We start from the raw sequence: 21,080 nt of genomic DNA, 5'->3' as shown, positions 1-21,080 counted from the left end.
AAGTCCTCTTTGTCATTTGCTGGCCTCCTTCGCTAATGATCTGCGCTGCAATTATATACGCCATAAAATTACAGTGGAATCTCTATGATACAATCACGACTAATACGAATTTCCGGATTATACGAATTTTTATGTGGTCCTGGCCGAGCCCCATTACTTTGCAGAGAACGTGCTAGAGAACGGTTGTTACGAATCTATTTTCGACCCGCGTCGGTTGATACGTATAAACGCCATCCCGCCGACGGCCGCGAAAGAGAACAGCGCGCAGTCACGCGCTTTCTCCCTTTCTCTTTTGGTGCGGAGGCGCGGACGCGGCGCCGGACAGCGCGGAGGCCGCGACTGGACGTGACGAGTTTCAAGCAATGGCGCTTTTGTTGCTTTTGTGCTTTCGTAGGGAAGCGCGACCGCCGCAGCGAGCGAAGGTTCGTGCGGCCTATCGCTTAAACGGAAACTGAGCGGCGTAATCACAGCGCATACAAAGGTCAGAGCCGTGTGGAGATCGCTTTCAAGATACGGTGCGCGCGACAACACCGACAGCCGGCACAGGTGCAAAGTACAAGAACGCATTTGTTGGCAGAGTAGAAGCCGCCCCTCCCCCCCTACCTCCCTCCCGCGCTGCCTTCCCGCTTCGCTCCTGTCGCGTGGGAGATTGCGTTATAAGTGGTCTATACTGTAAGTGCTTTTTACGTGCGTGTGCCTGGGTGAGTTCACCTCTGACTCTTTAATTTAGCTAGCTTTAATTGTGTTTTGATGATACAAATTTTGGCTAATACGAATATTTTTCGTGACCCCATGAGATTCGTATCATCGAGATTTCACTATATCTTACAAACGGTTTTATCGTAAGAGGTCTTTGTGAATATGGGCCCTGATTATTAGTCAGGAAAGCGAGGTCCTTTTTCCTGCCGAGAACTTAGCACCGGTACGTTGGCGTGATGTTACGGATTTCAAACAATTTCAATGTGGCGCAATTATGGGCACAAGGGGCGCAATTAAAGGCCATCCTGTGCATGCATTCTTGAGGATCCCGCTCAGAATGGAGCGTGACATCAATGGTTTTGTAGAGAGGGTGGTGATATTAGTTACAAAAATGTGTACAATTTCATTCTACTCAGTCAAGCATTCAGCCAAATAACATAGCTATATACTCACCATGTGCGCCCGATATTTCTTGCAGTAAACGAGCACGATGAGGAAGCAAATGATGGCGATGATGAAGACAACGCTTATCAAGGCGATATGAGTGGTATTCATGACGGGCGCTTGTATTCCTGAAAGAATAGAAAATTGTTGTCATACTAGATTCTGCAAAGACCACCGTAGCCTGCCTGGCATCATATCGGGAGATGGCATCGAGAGCCGATAGCATGGAACTGCGCCTCTTACAAACAAGAACATAGTGTTAAGGCCAGCATATTTGCAGGACAAATAAATTAAACAGAACGCCTAAAAAGACACCTCTCCAGTCCTTGTCTGGTCGCTTACCCACTGAAAAATTTGAAAAGAAAAGAGCGCCTCGTCACGCCCGATAGTCCAGCTTTTCAAGGTTTGTACGAACTATGAAGTTTGCTTGTCTAGACTGTTGATGAAATTCTCAGCGTATAGCATGTGTTGCTCACTGTTAGGCGCAAATCTTTCTGACTACACTGGAATATCTTTGATACAATTTTCACGGGAACTGAAAAATAAAACGTATCATTCGAAAATCGTATTATCCAACGCAAGCTTCGAAAATTATGAAAATAGACGCACTCGGCGACAAACTCAGTAGCAAAGGTTCATGTGGCGTCGAGTGATACTGCTCCGCATAACATGTTATGCAGAGCAGCACCACTCGACGACACACGAACCACAGCCAACGCACTTTCATTCAACAACGTTGAAGTAGCTTGTCAGTTCACGCTGAACTTTCTTCTTTTCAATGTCCTTAAAAAACGTTACTCTGTGTGTTACAAAAAGGAAGCCGCCGTTTCCTGACTCAACTGAGAAGCGGCGCACCGCCAGTCGGTGTGGCCGCACTGCCGCAGCAGCGTTTTACCGCCGGCGGCGTGCCGCTAGTACACTTGAATATAAATCTACGAGTTTTAAAAATACCAGTAAAAGCCCACTTCTGAAGACGTATTATCCAATTTCGGGTGAAAACGTGACCGCAATAACCGTGTGAAATGCATTGATTCTATGGAAAGTCGGTCGGGGGAAAAAAAAACGTGTTATACCGAAAAACGCATAATGCAGAACCAACAAGATTTCACTGTACTCGGAAATAAAATCGAGTAGCAGGGAGCAAGCGCTTCCCAGCATTTAACCTGCTTTTTCAGTTAACCCTACCCTAGCTATCTTATGCGCAAAACTATTCTGTGAGACCGAGTGTGAGAGTGTGTGAGCTGACCATGGAGGTTATAAAACATTTTCAAATCTCCTTGGAGCTGACACAGCCTAGACAAGTCGAACATGTTCGCGCATGCTCCAGTTCGCGACAATCTCCGAAGCCCTGTATGGATGTATGGCACGTACCGCTGGCGACATTGATGGTGATGTTGGTGTAGATGGCTCCAGCCCTATTCTCGGCGCGACACTGGTAGAAGCCGCTGTCCTGGAGCGTCACCTTGCGCTTGACGAGCCAGCGGCCCTCGTCTAAACGGTCGATGCCGCTCATATTGAGCGGCTTACCATCCTTTAGCCACGATATGCTGGGCTCGGGCAGGCCGGTCGCCGTGCACTGCAGGTCGATGTACGACACGTCGCTCAGCACGTCGTTCCGCAGGTTGGTTTTGTTGAACTCCGGTGGACGCATATCTGCGCACAAGAAACGCGGTAAAGGTGAAGCGTTTCTGTCGACTTTCGACGCTTGAGCAGACTGCCGACGGGGTCGTAACGCTGAGTAACATGTCATTACGAACGTGCAAGCAAACAGCAAACGCCCTTCACGTGCGCTTTCTTGCAGAGCATGAAACCTTTTCACTCCATACGCTAGCGTGAACGACATGTTGTTTCCGCGAGGACACTGGCCAATCAGGAGAGAGGTATCCCGACTCATCCTGAGGTTTTCAAGTGATGTGGACTTCGCCTGTGAGTTTGGAAGACTAATTTTAGGGCGTTAAGTTTCGAGAGGGTTGAGGAGGGGGGGGGGGGGGGGGTGCAACATCGTGCGCTGGATCGATCACAAGCAGCGGGCCTGTGTCATGCTCCACTTCGCTATGCACGTCGTCGTGTTCACACGTCACGTGCTGCGCTTGTGAATGGTGACGAACTTTCGTGAAAGAAGGCGTTCGGGCAGACCAGTTGCCGGCTTGTCTTGTAAAGCTAGATACGCCTACAAGCCAAGCCAACAACACCTTCCTTCACTTAGAAATATACCCAGGCCAAGCGACGTTTATAGATGCAAAGGTGCACCGCTTAAAGCGCTGAAGTGCAAGTCGATCTAAACGAAGAGTATCTCCCAACCAAAGTCAGTTCTGTTGGCAGTCGCGACCTTCATATATCATGTGAATCGCCACTTGCGGCCGCTACAGGAGCCACTGCGCCGTGGCGCAGTGGCTCGGTGGTCCGGGCCACTGCGTTTACACACTGCCCGCTTAGGCAGTGCGTGTAACTGTGCTGAATTCACATTTTTTATAACCGCGTTGCAATACACGAGCGGCGCATGCGGTTAGCCTGGCTGCAATACATCAAATACGCCGAGTGGACGAGCTGTCACGTTCCGCTAAGTCGACTCGGTAGCGGAGCGAAGGCAGCATTCCGCTGTTGACACTAGAGCGTTGAGCGCAGGAGCAGTAGGGTTCCCGATCAGCGGATTTGATCCTTTACTTATAAAGGATGCTATCGTATGAGTGGAGCTTACTATAGGGCTGAGCTAAAGCTGTCGATGGTTTAGCCAGAAAATGTACTCAACCTTGGCTGTTATGAGTGATCTCAGTGTAAATAATGGAGTCCCGGCTCAGACCCGTAGGCCACATCTCCACAGTACTACAAAACATTTTTGAGAAAAGCTTTGGGTCACCTTTGAGGTAAGAACATATTTGCTTAAGGTTGGATGTTCGCAAATTTCGCCTTATTCGTTCAGAGAAGCATATCTCTATGTGCAGATATGCTAACAAGGTACCGAAAAGTAACAAGGTACCGAAAAAAATAAAATTCTCGTCCAGCTACCCTCCTATTAGCAGGCGTCTTTCTGCAAACGCATCACTGAGAGCTCAAAATTATTCTCGGTCTGACACCTGTTGATAGTGTCCGTGTAAGTACTCGCCTCCTGGGCTAACTAGCTTTTCTTTTCCTTGCCGGAAATTACATTTTCGGCAGTCTTGAATGCTGTCTTAATATGTGTCAGGCTGAATTCACGAAGTGTGTGCAGCGAGAACTAACTATACTCGCATCGGGCGTACCTCGTACGGCAACGTTGATGAACTCGATGTGTCGCTGCGCTCCTCCTCCGCGGACGAAACCGATGCACTGGTACTCGCCCGACTGGTTCCGACCGATGGGGTTGAAGTGCAGGGTCAGGTTGTTGGAGAACGCCGTCGACGACATTTTGATGTCCAGGACGCCTGTGCGAACGGGGAACATCAACCACGTGCTCCTAACACACGCGACTGCACTGGGAACACGTCTTACCGAGCAAAAGTAAACGCGCGCAATTTAAATTCGCGCGTGTTATACATGTCATATAGCGACACGCTAAACAATTTGGAAGCCGGAAACAACAAGTTAGGCTCAATGCTGCGTTCGACGTACGCTTACAGCCATTGTCGGGTGGCTTAGTAGCTGTTGATTGATTGGTTTATGTATGTATAGACCGGCGGGGGGGGGGGGGGGGGTGTTGGCAACGAGCACAATATGTATTCGGCTTCTCCATAACTATAACTCACTAAATGAACAAAGTATGGTGATTTGTGCGGCTATGCATGCATTCTACCATTGCGGCACAACAGTGTTATGTTACCAAGCATGCACTTGGCCCGGGTTCGATTCCTTGCCACGGCGCCAAATAACTGCCTGGGGCTGTGTACGAAACTGGCGGCGGGAGAAGAGTAGGGCTGTGCTTCCAGAGCGCCCCACCACAGCATCTAAACCTTCACACGTCGCAAAGCTCTCGCGCCATAGCGCGTTCGTCTAAAGGAACTACAATAGTTGTCGTTCGGTGAGGCGCGCGTCCCGCAACTCGGTTCCACAAAAGCACGCGCCCTTTGCATCGGCGCATTGGGAGTCCGACCACCACCGACCTATCGCCGACCACCGAAAACGGGCCAAAGAGCCAAAGAAATCCATTCGCTTTAAAATCGTGCACGTTCGACGAAGAAAAGCCACAAAAAAATGAGGACGCTTAGGGCCCATTCACACTTGCGACTAGGCGAGGTCGCGCGACCAAGTTGGTCGCAAAGCGACTAGTCGCAAGTAGTCGCAAATGGTCGCTTTTCTCGAAATGCGACCGTTTCGGGCCAGTCGCTCGCTGCTCGATTTTTCAGTCGTGCGACCGCAGTCGCAGAACAGCTGAACCAATCAGATGCGAAGGAACAGGACGTCCGTATACGCTGACGCTTATTTTACGCGGCGATGACATTTCAAGCAGACGTGAACGGCATATCGTGATACATTTCGGTTTAGAGACTCGTCGGTCGCATTTGTAAGTGTGAACATCGTTCGTCTTGAGTAGTTTTCTGGTCGCCAGTCGCAATTGGTCGCGCGACCTCGCCTAGTCGCAAGTGTGAATGGGCCCTTAGGGCCCATTCACACTTGCGACTATAGGCGAGGTCACGCGACCAAGTTAGTCGCGAAGCGACCAGTCGAAAGTAGTCGCAAATGGTCGCTTTTCTCGAAAAGCGACCGTTTCGGGCCAGTCGCTCGCTGCTCGATTTTTCAGTCGTGCGACCGCAGTCGCAGAACAGCTGAACCAATCAGATGCGAAGGAAGAGGACGTCCGTATATGCTGACGTTTATTTTACGCGGCGATAACATTGCAAGCAGACGTGAACGGCGTATCGCGAGACTTTTCGGTTTAGCGACTCGTCGGTCGCATTTGTCAGTGTGAACATCGTTCGTCTTGAGTAGCTTTCTGGTCGCCAGTCGCAATCGGTCGCGGGAGGTCGTCTAGTCGCAAGTGTGAATGGGCCATTAAGCTTCGCCTTAGAGTGGAACGCGACAGCGTTATCGGGCCCCATTGGCATCTCATTTTTCTTTATGAGTACGCTTCACTGCAACACAAAATGTGGGACACCCAACTTACAAAGATCACGCTTACACCGATCCCCCTAAAGTCGGTTTCACTTTTGAACAGAAGTGCATTGCTGGGAAGACATTTTTCCAGGGGCTATATAAGCCGTCATATATCAAAATGTGAAGGCCCTCGGACCTTTTTATTATCATATTATTATTTTTCTGCTGTTTCCCCGAGGCGCGCGCGTGTCCATAACGCATTAGCTAGCAGGTGCCAGTTTGACCTTGTCTGAGCTTTAAGGACAGATTTACGGAACCGGGCGTTTTCAGGGTATGTCTCTGTAGTAGTAGAGCTATCGCTCTAAAAGAAAAGGCGACGCTACTAGCCCCGTTGTGTGCTCAGTACTCCACGATGCGCTGCTAGCTGTTGCTATATTAAACATGCGGTGGCCCCAGCCGCTTATTTTGCACCGCTTAAAAATTTTCACACATTATACCTCATGGATTAGTTAATACGGGAGAAACATCTGATGCACCGAGAAAACGTTTGAAAATTCAGAACCACCATTACCACTGGCGTTGAGGCTGACGAGTTCCGAGGAGCCTTTTGGTTTCCACATCCAGGTGAGACCTTCGTACTTGAACTGGCTGGCCAGGCAGCTCAGCATGACGCGGTCCTGGTCTACGGGTATGACGTCCGAAGCGATGATCTCGAAGCCGTTTCTGGCGTCTGCGCAAAGTCAAACAGCAATATCAATAAAAGGTGACGAGAGACTAAGCACTGAGAATTGACGCACATTATTTCGTTTTAAAAAGAAAATAATGGGATAAACAAAGTGCTTCAGGTCAAGCAAATTGCGCGAGAAACCGAAGTCAATAGAACAGGAAAACTAGCGAAGCCACTGGAAGTGACCACAAAAAAAGTTAACAAACGAGGCTGGGAATGATAACAAAATATATGTAGAACAAGCGAGCCGACGGCCGCTATGCCTACATCACGAAAGTGCTTGGTTGTTCCTCAGTGAAATAGAGCAAACCACTCAGATGGATTAGTCACGAATCGGGTGGCAGGAGGGGTCAGGAGCGTAAACAGAATGTCGAGAAATACAATATGATAGCAAAAAAAAAAAAAAATGACTGAAAATTTTTTGAATTATGACTTGCACAACATAAACATGTACCACTTCCTCTTCCTTCTCTTCTTCATTATTATTACCCGCAAAAGTGTCTCTCTCTCTCTCTCTCTCTCTCTCTCTCTCTCTCTGTCCGTTCCTTTCTCGATCACGTGTTGTTTTCAGCCATCCGTCGCCTGTTCTGTCGAAGAAATGTGAGTCCGTCAACGCTACGTCTACTCGCCTCTACGCCCCTTTTCAATTTAAGTGCATAGTGGTAACTCGAACATTTACAGCACGACCCTCTCATAGCAGGTGCGCGAGAGTCGAACCCACCAGTGACGTAGAATCTGGCGACGCTGAGTCCCGTGCCGAGCAAGTTCGCGGCCACGCAGCGGTACAGGCCCGACTGCCGGGCACGAAGCCGTATGGTGACGTTGCGATGCCGCAGCCCCTCGGTGCTGTGCACCAGCTGTCCCTGCGGGGCGCCGGCATTTCTGTGCTGGCTGCCGGCGGCCAGGTGCTTGAACACGCCGCCGGGACCCTGGTCGTCGCATGTGCGCGGATCCACGCACTCGCGCCACTCCCACCAGGCGCGCATCGGCTGGCTCCCTTTCACGGTGCACACCAGCGTGTAGTTGGAACCGTACGCGTACAGCTCCGTGTTGTTCACCACCGCAACCACGGGCTTGGCTGCGTTTCGAAGACGTGGTAGGAAAAAAAAAACGTGCAGTTCAGATTGTAAATCAGGCACGCACAATATAGCGCTTTCTTCGCACTAAAATACTCGCGTTGAACGCATCCTATATAGCAACGCTTAAGGTGCGCTACGCATCCATACGTCCACTATGCATGCTTGTTTCGTGAGATTCGAGGAAAAAAGAAAAAAGAAGTATGCATCACCAAGAGCGTAGCCCTACATTAATTCACACAAATGTAGCTACTAAGGGGGCTACTTAGGCCTGTTGGTAAGCCATAAGTATGTACAGTTTTGCGCATAAACACGGACGCAAGAAAGAACGATGGGACACACAATGACATTTTAAGTTAGCGCCCTGTGTGTGCCATCGTTCTTTTTTGTGTCCGTGTCCTTTATGTGCAACAATGTACATACTTACGTACATATACTCACACAAATGTGTGCTTGAAAAAGAATCTCATGGCTTAATTTGGTGTTTTCTAATTTGATTTGACATAATTTGAAAGAGCGAGGCATTGGTCGCACTCCGATGGAATTGAGATGTCGAAACTCTCGCGCGCTCATATTGCGGTGCATGTTAAATAACCCCATTCAGTCAAAATTAACCACGAGTCTCAATGTTCTCTTCTCGCGGGAGCCCATAAAACAAGCAGCGCAAAGCAAGCGATGCTCACACGAAATGTTGACGTTGATGGTGATCTTGGAGGTGGCGTTGTGGATGCGGGCGTACAGCGTGTACTCGCCGCTGTCGTCGAAGCGCGCGTTCGCCTTCTCGAGCACGGCGCGCGGCTCGCGGTACGAGAGGCGCAGATCCCGCCCATCGTTGAGCAGCGCTCCGTCCTTGCGCCACCAGAAGCGCGTCTCGGCGAAGCTCGGGTGCGCCTCGACCGTCACCACCATCTTGAAGGTGCCCCCTTCGGGGAACACCAGAGGCGTCGAGGTGTCCAGGTCCGTGGTCAGGTTCACGTGCGCCAGCTGTTCGGACTCTGCGCGCGTACAAGAACGACGTTGGCACTGAGACAGACATTTACTAGGCGATATAGTAAATAAGCTGTGGAGACCCGTAATATTATTGTTACGCGCTATTCCCGCGCACTCAAGTACGCATCCTGCCGAGCATGGAAGAATGCGCAGAAACGACTGTGAAGACGACGATCGGAGTAGCACTCGTGTTGTTGTTCTGCCATCTTCCCTGCAGCCGTCTCTCTCTGCGTATATCTCGTAAATACAATTTCTCACCCCTTCTAGCTACTCTTATCCCCGTGGCAATATTTACAAGAAGTGCAGATTTAATTTTTTTTTTGTCGAGCAACAAGCCAGAAGCCATACGCAACACTTCAATAACTTGATGCGTCCTTCAGATTCAACGTAAGGATGACCAAGAACATTACAAAACTGAGTTGTAACCTGCATTTGGAAGTTCCCGCACAGGCACGCGACAATTCGCTCTTATATACAGCGTCCCACAATAAGTTTGATCGGCGCCCCCAAGTTCAAGACTCGACACGTGGCCTGCACCTGCTGTCTGTACAGAAACACGCTGCAGGAAATCGTTGAAAGACTCCCGCGTGTGACTTCCACTGTCCAAAGTTCGCGTTTCAGAGGAGCCACGATAAGGTATCCAAAGGCGCTACAGCAACTTAAGCGTACGTGCGTACACCCACGTGTTCACGGATCCGGCAGATAAAAGTGGAATGACCAAACTTATTGGCGGCACCGGGCTGCAATCGACCTTCAGCTACAAGCTATAGCACCCGTTATATTTAAATGCGTCGGGCACGAAGTGTGTTCGTAGGGCTACATTGCATATTCCAACACGAAGTAAACGGACTTAGCGACCAGCTGAGGTCACGCTGCGGCTTCTCCGGCTTGGACGAAATGTATGAAATAAGTTTCATTTCAATGTTGCCCCTCAACATTTTGCTCTTCGTCCCATTCATCGTCGCTCGGCAACGACGAGTGGGAATGGGAAAGGAACGCTCGGGCGAAGCAATTGCCGATATGTCTCTGCAAGGCTAAATCCTCACCACCCTCCTCCTCCTATAAATATATGCGATCTTGTAGCTGCAACCCTATTCGCAAGTTCAGCAGTGCACTGTGGTGCAAGTTCATCTGCAAGGTTAGCTTACACGCGAACCGCATGAACCAGCTAGGCTACGTGAAAGTTACAAGTTCCCGTCTAGTATTTTTTTTTATTTCTTTTCTTTTGAAGGCGCACTAACAGGTAAGGTGAAAAAGCGCCATGATGAAAGAAAAAGACGCCATCTCATCATGCAGCTGCCCCTTATCGGCCCCTTTCGTTTGCATCCTGTGTCCTTGAACGTATACGGACACCAAAGCGCTCTAGTATATACGCACAAACGCGTAGATTAGGAAATATCTTGCGAAAGTGGCAGAGGCGTGACTGCGCTTAAGAAATGTAAAACAGTAGAAACAAAAGAATTAAAACGAAGAGAGCAAAAGAAGAAAACGTCGAATGGCGACGATGAACGCACGAATCCTCAACGACAACACTCACGGTGAGCAAGCTCTGGCTTATGGTCAAGGGTCACGCACCACGCCACCAGGGCGATAAGGATCACCGAGGCGGCGTGTATTAATTATGCCCCGACGCCAACGTGTCGCGAAGGCTTTGGGAGGGAGTACGGCCGCTTGCCTGTCCGAAGAGCTCTACGGAGGCGCATTTCTGAAATCCGGTCGTCTTGAAAATCAAGTTCTTCGTCAGTTAAAACTCGCTATGATTTTCTCGGTAGACACCCTATACGGGCGGCGAGTTTTTCGGAACCCATATATTTATCTGGAGATCCGGTGATTTCTACTCATTACAAAAACATCGCCACGATTTCTTACAGTTACAAAGCGGCCGGATCGATGAAATGGGCGACGCGCACTCTGCATCTTTAATCGTGGGAGTAACCGGGCAGCATTAGTGGCATTAACTTTGAATGAGTAAAGAGCCTCTTTTGCTCGTCTAGATATGCTTGCGTGCGCAGGCACTGAGGGAATTTGATGAATGTATTTACGGACCGTGCGCTCGTCATTGCGGTTTTCATGATTGGAACGGCAGCTAGATAAAAATAGAATGGCAAAGTGCGGCGGGACACGGACGAGTGAGCCTTTATTAGATTTGTTTCTTTTCTTGTCAGCCTGGTATAGCAAACGTAAGGTTATTGTACCGCGGTACTTTCAGTAACCGCAACTGAAAACAGAATGTTTCTGCATGCCTGTACCAAACCTTTAGCTTTTTAAGCAACCTTAAAAATATGGGGCGAGACAAAAGCGAAAAAAGAAGAAAAAAAGGAATAGCTCTGCGCACATTCTCTAACCTCGTCAATGCCTGCACTGCTCAATAAACTTTTATAGCGTAACGATAACTACGAAAGTAGTATTTTAAAACAACATCCCTGTCGGGAAGCTTACGAGTACGGTCTCAAACACAAGCGGATCTCTATTCCTTACCGTAGACGGAGACAAAGACGGAGTGGTTGTAGGTCTTCCCACCATGGTCCTTGCAGGAGCACGTGTACAACCCTTCGTCGCTCCTCTGCACGTCACGAACGGTCAGCTGTGACGTCACCACGGATAGCATGAAGCGTTCTTGCCCAAACGGCTTGTTGTGGCGGATGGGCTTGGTCACTTCGATGCGTGAGTTCTAGAAAAGGCATGGCAAGAAAAAAGTGATGGTGAACACGCACACACATCTGCAGGCACGTACACATCTGATTATTAACGCTTGCTTCTTCTTCTTCTTCTTCTTCTTTTTATTGCGATAGCAATTATATGGACACTTCAACCGGATTTCTGCCGTCGGCGTCGTCGTCGCCGTCGCCGTTGCCGTCAGGTTCCCTATAGATAAAATCTTCACCGCGCGCCGTATGCCCGAGCGGAAGCGTGCGGGGACGCGCGCTATCACGGAGAGCGAACGCACTCATCTCCCACGCGCAAGCAAGGAAGCAGGAAGCCAGCGCCGGAGGGAGCGGGGGGGGGGGGGGGGGGGGGGCACTTCTACTCTGCTAACAACCGCGCTCGTCGCTCGCTCGCTCGCACCGTCTCTTATCTCCACACGGCTCTGACCTTTATGCGCCGTGCATTCGCCGCTCAGTTTCCGTTGAAGCGATAGACCGCATGTATCTTCGCCGCTGCGGCGTATGCGCTTGCTGCCACCGTTTTGACAGTCGTTGTCTGCAGTCATTCAGTGTGATCTATTCATGTTTGTTTGTGCGCGCTCACACCACGCTTGTTCAATCAGTTAGTAATAGTCGGACCACATTTTCCAACGCACGCTACACATGCAATGCTGCCCGGATCGGCAGTGCAGCGCTACAGGTGTGTCCCTTCGCACGCGCTGCCCACGGGAAGCGCTTCTCATCAACACCACCGTTTCACAAGCGCCTTCTCGTGGTCATAGAGTCTCTCTTCATGTCGGTCTACTTACGGCGCAGCACACCTGCTTACTTAATCAGCTCATGTTTACTACAATTCACATTGCTACCAAAGCCGCTCACCTTACTTCGTATGACATTGCTGTGTTGCTATCGCATTCATTGCTTCGCCCTTAGGGCGAAACTGTGACATTTTTTTAACACGATGCAGGTCAACAGACACCCCGCGCCAAATCCAGTCAGCCGGACAAACTGGCTGGAAAGAACGTATTTTGCTGTCTATTGCGAACGTATTAAATGGATCACCCATCAACGAGAACTAACAAACCTGACACTATCAAAAAGCGAGCGTTATGTCAGCAAGAAGAATGCCCGTAGAGAAAGAATAATGTCTTCTGAAAGAGCTCAGTGGCAGATTACGTGTGTGGTAATTTTAAGTTTAGCCTTCAGTCAATAAGAACTTGAATGCCGTGAATTCAGTTCAACGTGAACCACGTTTCTGCTGTTTCTCTTGTATAAATGCATTACTTGAAATATACTTCCATCGTCTTCTGCGCACTTTGTCATTTATGAAAATAAAGGTAATCGCGATGTTTCTGCTGTCACTTGTGGCAAAGAATGCCTCTTTGACTACACCTTGATTGAAAAGGAGCTGACGTAGACTTTTAAAAGTAAAAAGTTATGCGACAACTACTCGTATCGGGTGCCAAAGGTGGCTACACTTGGAAACGTGGACATCGAAGCGAGAGCTTTCAGACAGTAATTTGAAGCCACTTGTTCAGCATTGTCACACATGTATCCTATGTAAATATAACTTAACGCAACCAAGTTGTTCGCCAGGCCGAATCACGCGAGAAAAAAAGATAAACCTGTGCAAAAGGGCCGCGTAACTGACTTTATTACCGCTGCCCCCAACTCTTTTCGGCCTTCATGAAAATATTCGATCGAATCGCGAAACTTACGTTCTTGTTGGGGTAGTCCCAGGACATGATGAACATGACGCCCGCTTCCACGGTGATCGTGCAGTTGAGCGTGAACGAGTCGTTCAGCACCGGATGAAAGTTGCTCTCCTTCTCAATCATCACGTTGGGTGCGATGTCCACAGGGGCTGCATTTTTTAAAAATAAAGATAATAAAGACTGTACCCACCCCTTATGTAAAGACCCCTAGCAAAGGGGTCTTTAAGGAAATAAAACTGAACTGAACTGAAACAAAAGCGTGCGCGAACATCTCACACCTAGCAGAGCCGCCTTGGCTCAAGATTCTGAAAACACTGAAGAAGTGTAGGACTTTATAACCACTCTTATTTTGGTGTATTTCACGTGAGAACAGTGAGAAGAAAAAAAAAACTGCGCTTGGCAGTGATGTTTCCATTTGTGAGAACCGTACTTGATAAAGATTTTACGCCGCTTACTGATATTCTGCTAGCTGTGAGAGCCTGTGCGAGCTGCACTTTTGGAATTCTGCAGGGTTAGCTAGCATCCCCTTGCTCTATGAGTGGTCTTTCCTATTTGCGTTTCTTTAAACGCAAACCTGTATCAACATGTTTCTCCACAAGTACCATTTCCCTTCGTATGTTCATTTCTAACAAAAATGAAGCCAGGCGTTTCACGATCTCAGTTACTACATGGTGCGCTAAAGCGCAATTAATTGTGCTTGTGCCACTGCAGACATGCACATCGCAATTATAAAGAAAGAAACAGCACATTTAGCGAGATGTATGAAGCAGACGACCAACACTATGGTCTTGTTTGCCATCCGCTATATAGACGTCTTGTTAAAAGTGCTCTTGTTTTCTGTTATACTTCTATACGTGCGCGATAGCCAGCCTCTCTATTGAGACGAGGCATGGCATCCGAGATCGTCAGTGCGTGGGACATGCTGCAGACCTCAGAGGCCGTGACACAAGGCGCACAGCGCACCACAACAGTGCGCATGGTGGAAACTTTTGATGCGGTGGCACCGAGAGGGTGTTCGACAATACTCACGCAGGTAGACGAATACGACGGCCATCGATGAGTCGTTGTAGACGCGTCCGGGCACCGAACCGTTGCAGATGAAGTGTCCGGCGTAGTAGCTGTGCGGGTAGTAAATGATGAAGCCACGCATCGGGTCGAACTCGACGTAGTGGGGCGCCATCGCCACCTCCTCCATCTCGTCCTGCCCGAGGTCCTTCCAGAGCTGGACGCGGGCGCCCGAGTGCGTGGGCAGGCACGGCACCACCGACAGCTCGCCGTGGCGTACCGTCACGAATACAAGCTGGTCCATCTGCTTCTCTGGCTGGAACAGGTAGTAGTCGTCTGCGAATGGCCAGGAAGCAAACGCGTGTTTAAACCGCCACACTTCGCTCTTATCCATGCTGTATCGCCAGAGCTAGAGAGAGGAAGGTATTTTGAAACGACTCATTTATGTGCGAGTCGTCATTGTCGGAGCCCAGTTGGCTCTCGGCTGTCGAACCGAATTCAGATGATTGGATTCAGCAGTGACCGCGCTTCGAGGCGCAGCTCTCGCGATGAAAGGTTGGTGTGAAAAAAAAAAAAAAAACAGATTCAGTTGCGTCGCATGCAAACATGCATGGATGAAGTATTTCCTCGGTAATACACGGTACTGCAGTCCCTCAACAAGTCAGAACTTTTTACTTGCACAATGATGACTCGGGTGCCGTCAGAGAATACGAAGCTGCTCATTGTTTATATAAACGAGTGTGCAGGCGTATTCTAAAGGTGGCGCAGCCCGATGGACTATATACGACGTACTCCCACGCGCTGAATTCAATACGTATATTCATAATACAGTAAACAACAGTGTTCATCTCTGCATAGCTTATAGTGGTGAAAGCATCCAGTATTGTGCACCGCATCAACCAGCAGTTTAATATATCTAAAGGGACACTAAAGAGAAAATTAAGTTCGTACGTGTTAGAAAGGTAAGCTTCTGCAATACAAAAAGAAAAAAAAAGTAATTCTTATCATGAGAGGAAGCTTGATAAGTCAGAAAGGACGTAAAATTGAACGACGGTTGGAGACGCCGCCCTGAAGCCCCCGCACCAGCTCGCCATGAGGTCAGTGCTCGCGACTGCGTTTGAAAAACTGGACAATCGCCCCCTCACAGAAGAAAAAGTTTTAGGACACTGGTGTAGACGGACTTCGGCACTCAAGGCCTTAAGGGCTCTGCTGAAGTTTTTAAAGGCTTGTGAATTGTGCGACCGGCTTTGAACGTTGTAGCGCGTAGGGTCGCGTTATTGCGCAAATTTTCTTACTTCAATGTTTTTTTTTTCCTTCTATCATCTTTTATTCCCTTTGCCCCTTTCCCCAGTACAGGGTAGCAAGCCGGTATTCACACTGGCTAACCTCCTTGTCTTTCTTTCTCTTTCTCTCTCTCTCTCTCTCTCTCTCGCCATGAGGTCACAGATTTTAAAAGCGTCTACTCGGGTCTAGCTAACTGTTTGCCGGTAAAGGAGGGGTATATACAATGTATTCTAAAGAAACCTAATAATCGACCGAGTAATCTTCGAAAAGTTTTGGACCTATACCACATGGTATGGGCCTACCAAGACAACACGAGAATAGAAAGGATAGAAGAACCGACGATTGAGCGGTGGGTATGAAACGCTATTCAGTGTAGACCCCAAAGTTCAGCAGGAGCTCACCGAAACGGAAAGAGCGGCTGCAAGATCCAACGGACTCCCGAAATAGGGAGACCGACCACCAACTTTTAAGTGCAATAAAGTTTTCGTAATTATCATCAACTCTCTCAAAACAGGTTAAGTACGAGAAAAAAGAAACATTAAAAACCGTGACGTCACACTGATGTAATGGTGCTAGGGTTCTCGCGCGAAATTCAAGAAATTGTAGTTCGGACTTCATTTTTTCTTCTGCGAAATTAACGAAAATATAGTTTCTGATGAATACCTTGCCAGCCCAAACTGATTCAGTGTTTCTGATTAGTGTCCTTTTACAAAATATCGACAAGAGTATAGAAGCGTGGGAACGTCTATGACAAGTTATAAATGCATAATATTCCGCGAGCACTTTCAAGCTACCACGTCACAGCGCGCTAACGCAGAGAGTTGTAGAGTTACCTACCATTGACGAAGACGTAAACCGACGTAGCGTTTCCCGTGTTGGTGAGATCAGTGGTCCCATTATAGTAACAGATGTAACGACCCAAGTCCATGACGTCAGTAGTGTTGAGCTCGAAGACACTCTTGAAGGGGCGAATGCCGTCCACCTCTTCATCATAGATGGATGAGCGCAAGGACACGTTGTCCTATAATCGAAAAGAACAAAGGTGAAATTAGGTTGGCACAAGCAATATACAAATGTGTATTGCACAAAGAGGGAGCAAGAACCAAAGCTTTTTCGTACGATCGCACTCAGTATGTGCTAGAAAGCGCGACCGCTTTGCCACACGCCTGATCGTGGCAAAGCGGCAGCATATTCGGCAGTCTATTCTGCCGTGCGCCGCACCCGTAGCCTACCCATGGTGACAGCCGGGAATGCATTGCACGACGCGCGTAATGCAATGTAGATATATACAGTTCGTCTGAGTAGCGTGGCGTTGCAGTTCCCATTGTTCTTAGCAGTGTAACTGCGAATGTAAAAAACTGTAGTGCTCTACGATACGTACGTCATGCGCCGTTGTTCTGTTGTGTGCAAAGATGCGCAGATAATTCCATTGTGTAAGTTGGCTTTCCTGCAGTGCGCTTTCGGAGCTCACGGATGAATCAGTGAGACAAAGAAAGCTTTGCTTTAAAACATCGAAGACCAGCTGCTGCGCATTTGCTACCTCACAATAAAACAACAAGTGCCGCACAACTACAGCGGCACTATTTCTTTTTCGATTTTGTTGACATTTCGTCGCTTCGCATGTTCTTTTTTTCTTTCTTTTAGAGCGTAAGCTGTTATGGGCTCATTCCAATAACCGTTCCGGTTCGCGATGGTGTCCGCCGCCGCTGGTGACCGTAACCGCTATCGCCGGAAATGCGAAACAAAGTACTCGGTCTCCGCCGGGATCGAACCCACGCCCGCTGCGCGGGAATCGGAAACTACCACTGAGCCACAAGCAGCAGAAAAATACCCTATAAACGCGCCCTAGGCAGGCGCGCAGGCGCAGACGACCCGAGCCTCCGCCAGTATGGTGGAGCCATCTAGGTAAGGCACCTGCAAACGCAGAGTGCGCAAGCGCAGACGACGATATGCGATTCAGACAAGGCGCGCATTCAACGCGATCCCGAGCTAGAGTGACCTAGAAAGGTCACTCTACCCGAGCTGCCGGAGCCTCCGCCAGTAGTATGGTGGCGCCATTTAGTTAAGAGGCCTGCAAGCGCAGCGTGCCCGACATGTAAGTTGCATATAGCAATTGCATGCTGCATGTAACTGGACCTGGTCCACTCAAGCAGGCTAGGTGACTATTTGTCACCAGCTCGTTTTGATGATTCCAATAAACAATCATGATCATCATCATCAACAACAACGTACCGTGCCACGGGTCAAGGGATGTGAGATGTGCGCCACGTATTCCGAATACCTCTTCGGGGCACGTTATGGCGTCTCCTCGCAAGGTACGAATCGCTGCTGAAGAAGCGAATCGTAGAGCTACGTGCGCGGCTACAACCAGGCTTGATCTGGCTCAGCAGACTGCTGTGCAGAGAGCATTACAAGCCAAAGCTCGCCGTCGACGCTGGGCGGACAGTTCAGATCGTTCTCCTCAAAACGAGGAGAATAGACTTTGCCGCGAAGACCCTGTTGTGCGTGGTGCCGAAATTGGAGCTACTCTTAAGCCGCTCCACCAGCTTACGCTGTGACTGTGCTGCGTGTGCCGCGCAGGCCTGTGACTTTCTTTCTTTCTTTCTTTCTTTCTTTCTTTCTTTCTTTCTTTCTTTCTTTCTTTCTTTCTTTCTTTCTTTCTTTCTTTCTTTCTTTCGGGTTCTTCCTGACTGAGAGTTTGGGATAGCCTGCCCTTTAGTGACCAAATTTGTCGTACTTCGCTGCTAATAACGAAACAACGAAAGATCCGAGTACCGCGTTATCGAAGAGTAAACTCCTTTTGCCTTTAAGAGATATGTGGACACACTTTCAAAAAGACACAAATATGCTTCGCAAGACGATGGAACCAACGAGATGCTGCTTCGTTCTCTCTCTTTCTTTTTATTTCTTGCAGCTTTCAAGAGTTTCCTTTAAAATACATGTTGCCTCTTGATACACAGACACAGCATTTGTAAGAAGCTCTATAGAGGGTGTGGCGATCGCAGTGACAGCCAGGGGGCACCTCTTGAAGCCACTATACAATGTTTCATAGTTTTCTTGACCCTGTAAACAACTCCAGCGATCTGCGTGCGCTGTGCAGAAGCAATAAAGGAGTTCGTCTCCTATCTGCGGACGTGTCATAGTGTGCAATATCCGTTAGGGAGGTTACGGCTTATACATGGTATCTCGTGTCAATGATTGCTTGTTTGTGTCCAACGCACTCCAACGCCATGCACTATGGGGCCCACCTGCTGGGCTGCATCTTCTCTGCTCACACTCTGTCTCGCGCTCCGAGCGTAGAGGATTATCCACTCTGCCGGAATGGAAGCCGATAGCTTCCACCAAAGATAAAGCAGACTTAGTGGGTCGTCAGCCTCTGGGTATTGAAATAGCATGCTGTGAGGATTTGCATGTTGACAGCCGAAGCCGAATAGCAATGTTGCGACCTTGAATGGCCTCAGTGAATCAGAAATGTAAGGTTGCGAACTCAAGTGAATGTTACGTCCATGTCTTCGCGTCCAGGGCAAGCTCAACTTATACCATCTAACAAATGTCAGCGCTAAAATCGCGTATCCTAACGTAAGCTTGGGATGACGTCTGCATCAACTGCCCCTCGTGCATGTGTGAAAGTAGAAGCAACGTGTAATTCCTTTACCTTTACCTTTACTTCGAGCTCAAGTGGGCCCCGGTGGGCATAACTAGGTCCAATTATCTCAATAGAATGCCGTTATATTCTTGTGATAAGGTTTTCATTACGCCTTACACGATCTTTGTGATATGCAGCTTAAGTGTTCCAAAGCGACCAGTCGAAGATGCCTCTAGGTCCAGCAAGGTGCCAGGTATTGAGCATCGCGATACCGGCCGTGAGCGTGTTCCATAATGAGTGTGCTGAGGCGTGATAAAAATAACACCGGAGAATAAGAAAGATCTTACGACGTCATCGCGTCGCGCTCTTCCAAAGCATGCGTAATTAAAGTAAGCTATCCGCGAACAGAAGCAACAGTTAACGCGTTGTAGGTTTTCGCAAGGTTGTCATTCCATTTCCCCAGCGTTGAAGAGGCACGGCCTGAAACTTGTACGCGCCACGACCTCTGTTCCAAGTTTTACTCTCTCTTTAACGGCCAGACATGCAATTAGCGTAAGCTTCCCGCAAAAGGGCAACCCTTGCTGAAGGCTGAATAAATAATGCAACCGCACGATAAGGCAGGGCTACGGACAAACAGCTGCTATCAGGCACTATGTACGGTACGCCTGCTGACGTTGTGCCCATGCACCCAAACAAACACAAAATTATACGGCGCGACGTAATGGATGAAACAAATTAGACGTGCATTTTGTAACACAGACGGCGCACAACTTATAAGCTTACAGAATCAACCGCAGGGCGCGAGTATAGCTATTTCGGAGGTAAACATTCAAAGCTGGCTCCAGCGTGAGGTTCGCGCTATTTATTTATTTATTTATTTATTTATTTATTTATTTATTTATTTATTTATTTATTTATTTATTTATTTATTTATTTATTTATTTTAATGCGATTATCATTTTGGGAAAACTTGACACCCAGTTTTAGGTATGTTTGTCAGTTTGTCCGCGCCTAACCTCTTTCCCGCCAACTTGGGTCTCTGGGTATGTGTCACTGGATATACGCGTCGCTCTTTAATGACACAAATAATCATGCAAAATTTTTCCGCTGCTGAGCGGAATAGAACTCGCGTCATATATATTAAGGCAACCTTGTCTGAGCATTCACAGACACGCCGCGCGCGGACTTCGCGGCGGCACCGCAGGATGGCGCTGCTTGTACAGAGAGAAGCGCGAGAGAGGAAGTCGGCTGCATACGGGTCACGGCGCGCTACGGCGGTGGCAACATACGGTGCGTCGCTACATCGCTTCAATGCTAATCGCGTAAAACGTCGTCATTTATCGTGAGATTGGTGCCGCCGGAATTTTCTTTGCAACGTAATACTTGCACGAGTATAATTGTAAGTATATATGAGTTTACTCCTAAGTTCTTACTGCTGGTGCCTGCGCTTCCTCTCCGCGCAGGATGCGATGAGGAGTATGCCACGTCGATGCGCCGACGTAAACCTAATTTAAATTCATGTAACAAAGCATGGGTCTAACTCACATGGTTTCTCGTTCGTAAGTGCCGTTTACCATTGGCTAGCCAACTTCTCTTAAGTTATGTCTGACACCACGTTTGGCTAGAATCTTCGCTTAGAAATAATTTTAGCGTGAAAACGCTTCGTGAATATAGGAGCTATTTATTTCTTAGGAGGAAGCTTTAGGTCGGGTGCTCCTTTCTAAATACGTGTAAAGGGAGAGCTCGTTTTTCTCGACAACCACTGCACCAAATTTGCCGAGGTTTGTTGCATTTAAAAGAAACTTAAAATCTAGTGACTGTTAGTTTCAAATTTTTGATTTGGGTCGTCAATATTTTAATAAAAATTGGCAAAAATAGCAAACTTTCAAAACACGAAACTAT

General features: G+C 48.4%; 1 protein-coding gene across 3 annotated transcripts in view; it reads right to left on the bottom strand.

Moving 5' to 3' along the window:
- Positions 1-21,080, bottom strand: part of LOC119450045 (vascular endothelial growth factor receptor 1-like) — an 83,161-nt gene that overhangs the window by 11,159 nt on the left and 50,922 nt on the right. For all 3 annotated transcript variants that reach the window (XM_037713399.2, XM_037713398.2, XM_049665606.1), the window contains exons 3-12: positions 16,430-16,613; positions 14,333-14,644; positions 13,307-13,452; positions 11,422-11,614; positions 8,637-8,948; positions 7,599-7,955; positions 6,722-6,880; positions 4,383-4,544; positions 2,515-2,796; positions 1,153-1,271 (exon numbers count right to left, since the gene is read on the bottom strand). In XM_037713399.2, the coding sequence (XP_037569327.1) occupies positions 1,153-1,271; positions 2,515-2,796; positions 4,383-4,544; positions 6,722-6,880; positions 7,599-7,955; positions 8,637-8,948; positions 11,422-11,614; positions 13,307-13,452; positions 14,333-14,644; positions 16,430-16,613 (2,226 nt within the window). The remainder of the gene's footprint in view (positions 1-1,152; positions 1,272-2,514; positions 2,797-4,382; positions 4,545-6,721; positions 6,881-7,598; positions 7,956-8,636; positions 8,949-11,421; positions 11,615-13,306; positions 13,453-14,332; positions 14,645-16,429; positions 16,614-21,080) is intronic.

Source organism: Dermacentor silvarum, chromosome 4, assembly GCF_013339745.2.
Source record: "Dermacentor silvarum isolate Dsil-2018 chromosome 4, BIME_Dsil_1.4, whole genome shotgun sequence".
NCBI classification, from domain to species: Eukaryota; Metazoa; Arthropoda; class Arachnida; order Ixodida; family Ixodidae; genus Dermacentor; species Dermacentor silvarum.
The sequence above is the reverse complement of the archived record's forward strand: the minus strand, read 5'-3'. Positions and strand labels throughout refer to the sequence as shown.